The sequence below is a fragment of the Chenopodium album genome, chromosome 3 (assembly GCF_948465745.1).
Source record: "Chenopodium album chromosome 3, dcCheAlbu1.1, whole genome shotgun sequence".
NCBI lineage: Eukaryota > Viridiplantae > Streptophyta > Magnoliopsida > Caryophyllales > Amaranthaceae > Chenopodium > Chenopodium album.
The window spans coordinates 72,510,039-72,518,702 of NC_137836.1; the positions used below are offsets into that span (position 1 = coordinate 72,510,039).

Sequence of the window (8,664 nt, forward strand, 5' to 3'; positions counted from 1 at the left end):
TAGGCCTCTACTTTATTCAGATCGTATTCATGTGCGCTTTCTGACTAACATGCAATCAATAGGATTAACGTACCCTAAACCTGTTTATCTATGTTGGTTGAATATTAATGCACAAATAAATCTATTATTGGCGATCACTTGAAATTATAATCATATTTAACCCTAACAAGATTATCAATATCTTATTAAGCGTGATTACAAATACCAATTCCCTTTAAACATGCATAAAAGGCGTGATCAAGCAATAAAAATAAATAATATCAAGCAACAATAAAGAATCATAATAATAATCAAAACAATAATCATCATAATAACAATTATAACAATAATAAAATTATAATCATAATCAAAACAATCATGAAAATAATCATAAATCATGTTAAAGCATAATAAAAATAGCAAGATCCTAGGCATGATACTAACAAGATTAATAACAAACCCTAGCATGTCACTAAGCAATAAAAATCAAATCTTTAACCCTAACATGATACTAACAATCATAAATATTAGGAAGAACATAGGAAGCATCGTAGGAATCATAATAAGCATATTTGATATTATAACCTTTTCCCTAAACATGATACTAGGAATATCATAATAACAATTTAAACATGATTTCTACATCATAATATCAATAAAACCATTAAAGTACTTACTTTGATGCCTCATACCTCTTTCTAATGAAAAAATACACACGTTAGTAACTTCAAGGAAAATAATAATTAAAACAATTAAATTAAATAATTGAAATAGAGATTTGGGACCAAACCCTCAGAAATTAAACCTTTCACGTCTAAGGCGAAGGCAACTTCGAATATGGCTAGGTGTTTCTAGATCTAATGAATGCGGAATTTTGTATTTGAAAAGCAAGTTTTAAAAAAAGAGAGAGAGAGAGAGATGATGAATGATTAAAAGAGAATGAGAGAATTAATGATTGCAAATGAAAACTGGTTGTAAGTCCATGTAGATGAATGTTGATGAGAATTGGTGAATGAAAACTAGTTGTTGGTGAATGAAAACGGAGTTTTTACGACGTTATTTATAGAGAAAATCAGCCAAAAAGATAAAATTAACAAAACAGAGTCTGGCGCAACTGAAACAGAGCTGGCGCCAACATTAGGCTATTGGCGTCAGGCGCCAATGCTTAGCGCCAGACGCCAATGCTTAGCGCCAGGCGCCAATGCCTGGCGTTTGGCGCTAACACCGTTTTTGACGCGCTTTCTCAAATCAGATATATTTTGCCGTACAGGAGGATAAAATCGTATCTTTTCCTCAAAAATGCTCTTTGATTTTAATTAAAGCTCTGAAAAGTCAACAAAAGTCAATTTATCAATGCTAATTGAATTAGGAATGAAAAGAACCTTCTAGAAGAATCTAGAAGACTAAAACCATTCCTAATTGCATTAGGAATGATAAATCATATTAGGCCTTCCCCTAGATCATTGGGCCGCATATAAGGCTCAAACCGGGCCCAGTTTAGTAAATTGGCCATAACTTCCTCAATATTCATTGGAATTGGGCTTATAATATATCGTTGGAAAGCTCTTGTCAAGCCTCATCCAACTACACTACTATTGGACCCATATCATGGACCAATCAAACTGGATTAGTTGTTTTCTTAAAATAAGTTTTCAAAAACAGGAAGATGAGAAAAGAAATTAAAACTATCCGCAACACTAAACTTTCCACACTTTCGCTTCATTCGATTATGATTCGACGTGAAAGGTACTCATCACTTGGTTTGGTTTTGGAGAGACACAAATGGGTGTCTACAGTTACGGTTCATACTAAACTGTGTACATCCCTAATGCGAACTATTCTTACAGTAAGAACCACACATATGGTACATGCAATAAAACTAAAAAGTACATCAAAACTTTTTTTTTTTTTCATTTTTTTCCCTTATGAAATTCCTTTCTATCTTTCCCCTCTTCTTAAAATTAGTGTTCACTCCTACAGTCATATGTTGCAATACTAGGAGAATGTAGGAACTAGGAAGTATATGCAAGTACATACATGTATAATTATATTTTTGTTAATTCATGCAATTAAAGTCCAATGATTTTTTTTTTCTTGGCAAGACTAAAGTAAATGTGTGTCACATGACATGGAATAATAAAATGGAGTATGACAAGTAAAATAAATAAACGTGAGCATCGTGAAGTAATATTCAATAATTGTTAATGCAGCAAAGAACATTATTAAAGGAGTAAAAGGATGGCAAGGCATGTTAGAAGCTTTCGATAAAAAACCAAAACTTAAATGAGGTCTCTATAAGCTTTTCACCTTGGTAAGTTTGGCATCGGCAAAAGTAAAAAGCATGTTTAAAAGATTGAAAGATTGTATGGCCGGCTTCATATACTACGGGCCTATTCATATTTACTGAACTGAACTGATTGGAGCTTAATTGAACTGAAGTGAACTGAACTGATTGGAGCTGAACTGAATTGAGCTGAAATGAATATTTTATGAGAGAGGGAAATTAGGAGCTGAACTGAACTGAACTGAACTAATTGGAGCTGAATTGAACTGAACTGATTGGAGCTGAACTGAAATTTAGTAAATGTGAACAGTCCTTACCACTTCCTTTCACATGCTTGTTAATTAATGATCTTAAGAATTAAAATACCATATACTACCTCCATTTTTTTTAAAGTTGAAACGTTTTGACTTTGTGCACTATTCACATAATCTATTTTGACTTTGTTTTAGTATTAGATAAATACATAATTATATGAGATCTTATTAGATTCATCTGATCTCAATGTCTATTTTTCAAATATCTAAATTTCATAATTTTTTCTAATACATAACTAAAGATACTTACATTTAAAAGTATGTGCTTGCAAATGTTCCTAAATGAAATTAAATGTGCCAACTAATAAAAATAGAGAAAGTATTAATCTAATTAATCTTCTAATTTATTTATTTATTTATTTTTCAACAATACATTTGATAGAGCTATATTGTGTAATAATAATATTGTCACAAAAATGGTTCTCAGAAAAATAAATAAATAAATAAATAAATATTGTCACAAAAATACAACTACTTATATCAACCAAAAAAATCTTTATCTGTACTGTCTTAGAGTGCTCACATGTCGGATAATTAAAATCCAAAATCCAATCCAAAGTGAATTAAAAATTCAGATTGGATATTAGTATATCAATCTCTTATATTTTGGAAACTTTATTTTTCTCAAGTAAATTAGTTTGAGCAACCTACTTTTATTTTAAGCTCTAATGGTCACTTTAAAATGACTTGGTTGAAAGGAGTTAGGAAGGATATGAAGTATATGGATTTGCATGAGGATGAAGCATTGGATCGTAAGGGATAAAGGAGAAAGATTTATGTCGATGACTACACGGAATAATCAAATTAAATTTGGTTCATGTTAGCCGATCCCACTTATGGGATTAAGGCTTTGATTGATTGATCGATCTAATGTTTACTTTCAAAATTAGAGTTATAAACAACATAATTGATGAAAAAATACAAAAGAAAAATGAAAAGTAGATTATATTTAGGAATAAAATAAAGTACAAAGTAATTTGTTAAAAGGAATTCATACAATCTTCCTTGAAAAAGAAACATATCTTACTCGATCATTACGTAAAGAATATGAGCAAGTTAAGATCCCCAGCAAGCTAAGGTAGTAGTATATATGAACAGGGAAGATGAAATCAATTTACTAATCAACCAATTTAATTGCTTTTTTTTTTTCCCTTAAAAAAATCAAATAAACAAACAAACAATTATAAACTGATAATTCATCATGTCATCCATGGAAGAATCAAGGGATATGGATAGGCGGAAGCTTTTCATCGCCGCCATGGACGGCAACATAGGCTTCTTCGAGGAAGCACGAAACAACGAGTTAGAAAATTGTGATGAAGGCTACTTTTTGAGGCAAACCTCATATGATAAGTACAATATTCTTCACATTGCAATCAAATATCGGCAATATGAGTTTATTAAGAAAGTGTTTGTAGAGGGGTTATTGCCAAGAGCAGTAACTGATGAGCTGATTAATCAGCGGGATAATTACGGGAATACCCCTCTTCATGCTGCGGCAGAGGAAGGCCACATCGAGGCATTGGAGCTGCTCCTTGAATATGGAAAGGGGCAGCAGGAGGACAAGGATAAGAAGCCGCTGGATTGGAGTGTCAAGAATAAACACAGCAACACACCGTTGCATGTTGCACTTATCAAAGTCAAGTTTGAGGTTGCTGAATGGTTGGTGAAGCGGTATCCTGAGCTGGTTGTTGTAACCGACGAAGATGGAAACACCCCTCTTCATGTTGCGGCAGAGGTGGGTGCCATTGACATTTTCTTGCTGCTCCTTGATGAATATTTTATTGAAAATGTACAATGGCAGCCAACTTGGAGGTTGCAGAATAAAGAAGGCAACACGCCGTTACATGTTGCAATTATCAATTTATGTTATGATATTGAGATTGCTACATTGTTGCTTGAACAAGATCCCAAGCTTGCTCGAGTTACCAACAATTCCAAGGAGACACCTCTTCATCTTGCAATTATCAAATATCCATCTTTTGGTAACTACTCAATCTCTCTTTTTTTTACAATCTCTCTACTCTCACTAATAATACATAGTATTTCATAAGGTATCCCTACATAAATTTTCTATGAAGAAATATACTTGTATATTTCTGTTTATAAGTCATTAAGCCGTCTCTGTTTTTTATATACAAACTTTTTTTTTATAAATAGGGTGTTTATAATAAATATGAGTATTATATATTGAAGATAAAATAATCAAAACTTACAATACAGAATACACTGCTAAAGAGTGCGCCTTTACCAATGGGCACGTTTAACTATTAGTGATTTTAGAAGTACGACAGTTTGGGTCGGACAACCGTCGCATATTCACGATGACCTTAAAAAAACCCTAACGATTTATAGATGTTGATAAAAGTCTTTATTATTTTAAAAATGATACTCCATCCGTTTTAATTTGTTAGTTCCATATACTATTTTGTACGTTTAAAAAAGATATACCTATATTAAATGTATTTTTTTTAAAAAAAAAAAAACAAATTAAATGTATTTCTCTTTTAACTTAGTATTTGTTTCCTATTTTATTCATATTAAATTCTGATTGGTTAAATTAATCTAGTGTGAATTGATGACATGACTCTAAGTAAAGAAATTACTCCTTTGATTTATGCAATTATGGCTAATGTTTTCCTAAAATAAGTCAAAAAAATTTAAATAAGGAAAAAAACTATTTATGAATTGTTTTTTATTTTAGTATTAGATACCAAATATTTTTCTTTCCTTATTTTATGTGATTGATTCCATGTGAGACTATCATATTGAAACGGAGGGAGTAACAAAACTTTATCAATAGCCTAATTTAAAAAAAAAAAAAATAATTAAAAAAAACTTTTGTATACATTTCAATGTGGGAAATTTCCTATTTCTCATATTGAAAAACAAAATTTGTGTTTCTCATGGAGGCATTTTTCGTGAATAAATCAACAACTTTTTCATTATTTGGGCTCCACAATTGAATAAAATTGTTGGTTTATTTACGAAAATGTCACTATGATTGGAGCTCAATCGAACTGAATTTAAAACTGAAGAGAACAGGTCCAAAGTGTTTGAAGCTAGCAAATTACGTCATTGATTTTATTTTATTTTTCTATTTTTCTTTTATTTATTTATTATTTTTTTTACAGGAAGAAAAAGGAATTTCGTTCATAGAATATCGCCAAACGACACTTACATATGATTCTTAAGAAATCAAGAATTCCAACACAAGTACACACCTTAAAACTAAATACATCATAGAATTAATTAATAATCGCCTTTATAAAAAACTTCATTTGAAGCAATACAATTTGTGAGTTCACAATGATTCGGCTTGAAATCCACGACTGCATAGTCGTTTGAGTGAAAATATTCATGTGGTCTTCCGGATTCTTGTAGAGAATATGAAACCCTAAATCTTCAACTCTAACCATAGAAACATAAAAAGAAAATAAACTCAAGAGAAAAATCATCATCTAAAGGATGAAATCTGTTTATTGAAAGCAATTGAAAGGTTTTTAGGGCTTACCACCGGCAAGAACATCAGTGGATCGAGGCCCCTACAAAGATTCACAACTGAGATCAATAGAAAAAGAGATGGTAAAAATGAAAAGAAAAGGAAGAGGAGAGAAGTAAACCTTCCAAAAAAAATGAAAAAACCTAGCAATGGAGGCTAGGAAAATCCTTCCAAAGGAGAAACGCTAGAGGGAACCAAAGAAACCCTCCCAAGGACAAAACCTAGAGGGAACTACTAGGTTGTTCGGAAAATTTTGTGGAATGCTTTTATGAAAATTTGTTAAAACCCATCTTATAAAATTTTTTGTTAAAAAGCATCTTATAATTTTTCTTTATTTATTTTGTCAAAACACACTTATTTTTAAATTATTTTATTGTAATGTCCCACCACTCCCCGAATTTCGACCACTGACTGCATTTCCCGACATTGACTTGGACAACGTGACCTCCCCTCTTCTTAATTTTTTCCCCTTTTCCCTCCATTCTTTCCTCTCTCTGCTTTGCCAAAAAAGAAAGTGTATGTAACAGGGGCGGATCTATTAAGGTGCACAGTGAGTCACGTGACTCACCAGCACACAAAAAAAAAAAAAAAAAAAAAAAAAAAAAAAAAGAAAAAAGAGACCGCCTATTACAGATAGGCAGTCTCTTTGTTACTTCTATTTGAGATTAGCCTATTGTCAGTTTTCTAAGTATCAAAGAGACCGCCTATTAAAATATCAGATAGGTGGTCTCTTTGTTGCTGTTATTACCACCACGTCATTAAAGAGACCTGTTATATTTAATAACCGGTCTCTTAAGTTATCTAACGATTTTTTAATAATTCTTGTTTTTAAGTAAAAAATCATAAAGTTAGTTTAATGTAATAGTTTTATAGTATGTATTTATATATATATATATATATATATATATATATATATATATATATATATATATATTTGAGGGAAACGGATCTCATACTTCAATTAATCCAAGGATAAAATATCCATCGTTACATAGGGCGAAACTTCATGTGGGCAATGATTATCCCACACTTGTTCGGTGCCGAAAGGAATTAGCCTAGCAAGATGATGGGCAACGAAATTACCCTCTCTTTTGACATGAGACCAACTAATCGACACAAAACAATTACAAGCATATAAAATATCCCCTAGAACCGAGTCCAAATCTGTAAAGAACAAGGCACCCTTCGAGAGACGTTTAACAAGGAGCTAGCAGTAAGATTCTATAACAACATGCTCGAGTCCACGCTGCCCACCCAGTTTGATAGCCAAATCAATGGCCTTCGCTTCAGCGATCTCAGCAGGCCAGTTGGCCCTGATCCTTTGAGTACCTGCGAAGACCACATCCCCTGCACTATCTCTCGCCACCACACCCAAGCCCACCCTACCAACCTCAGCCAAAGATGCATCAGCATTTATTTTGATCACCCCAACAGGTGGTGCAACCATCTCTTAGGACTAGAAGCAGGCTTCGCCCCAATTGATGTTCGAACAATGGAGCTATGGTTCTCCAACTCTTCCACCCAACGAGCTACCCTTTCCAGTAGCACAAAATTTGGGGTGATTTTATTTTCAAAAATCTTCATATTTTGTTCATGCCAAATGCACCAAGCCAAAAGAACCCCCTTTTGCACCACCTTCGGGTCTAGCTCACTCCATTGCACCACAAGATCACACCAGCTATCCGCATCTTCCCACCGATTCATAGCAATACAACCACTGTCTTCCCAAAGCTCTTTCACTCTAATACAATCAAACAAAGCATGACCCAACGTCTCTTCTTCATGGCACCATGGGCAGCAAGCAGAATCAGTCATATGGCGCTTAAGAAGGAGCTTCCTCACAGGGAGAGTGTCAGTGCAAACTCTCCAAATGAAGTGACGAGTCTTCGGGAACACATTCATCTTCCATAGGTCCACAAAAGCTTTGTGAAAGACATCAAAATTGCAACCCTTGCCCAGCATATACGAAGTCTTCACAGAATACTCCCCATCCATTGAGAATGCCCATGTGATTTCATCTTGTTGATGGCGTCAACTCAAAGGAATAGCCAAAATGCAGCGGACATCCCTTTCCTCAAATACCTCTTCAATCAAATCGGCCTTCCACTCCATACAATCAGTGTTAATGATATCCGACACCTTCTCGACCTCAGCCCTGTGCGCAGTCGTAACAAACCTGCCTGCCTCATCACACACCCAAGGATCACTCCATATGTTGATGTTCGAACCAACACCCACCCTCCAAATGTAACCCTCCTTCACTAAAGCCTTAGAGCTCCACACACTACGCCACGAGTAGCTATTAGAGTATCCCAGTCGTGCCTCTAGAAAAGTGGAGTTGGGGTAGTACTTTGCACGCATCACCTTCCCCAGTAAAGATTCGGGCTTACAGATTAGTCTCCAAGCCTGGCGCCCAAGTAGAGCGTCATTAAAGACACTTAAGTCTTTGAAACCCAACCCTCCCAAACATTTTGGGGTACACATTTTATCCCAACTCACCCAATGAACCTTTCGACGAGTACTACTCTGTCCCCACCAGAATCTTGTCATAGCTGATTTAATACTTTGAATAACATACTCCGGAA

At 34.0% G+C, this 8,664-nt stretch overlaps 1 protein-coding gene across 1 annotated transcript; it reads right to left on the reverse strand.

The window, feature by feature from the left end:
* Window positions 1-7,501: 7,501 nt before the first annotated feature.
* LOC145625327 (uncharacterized) lies at window positions 7,502-8,074 on the reverse strand. Its single transcript, XM_081678386.1, has one exon. It carries the CDS (start codon window positions 8,072-8,074, stop codon window positions 7,502-7,504), a length of 573 nt encoding a protein of 190 aa, XP_081534512.1.
* Between the last annotated feature and the right edge of the window lie 590 nt (window positions 8,075-8,664).

What these genes read in the sequence shown, in the direction of transcription:
- LOC145625327 (XM_081678386.1), bottom strand. Translation starts at nt 8,074, where the DNA reads ATGGATGGGGAGTATTCTGTGAAGACTTCGTATATGCTGGGCAAGGGT.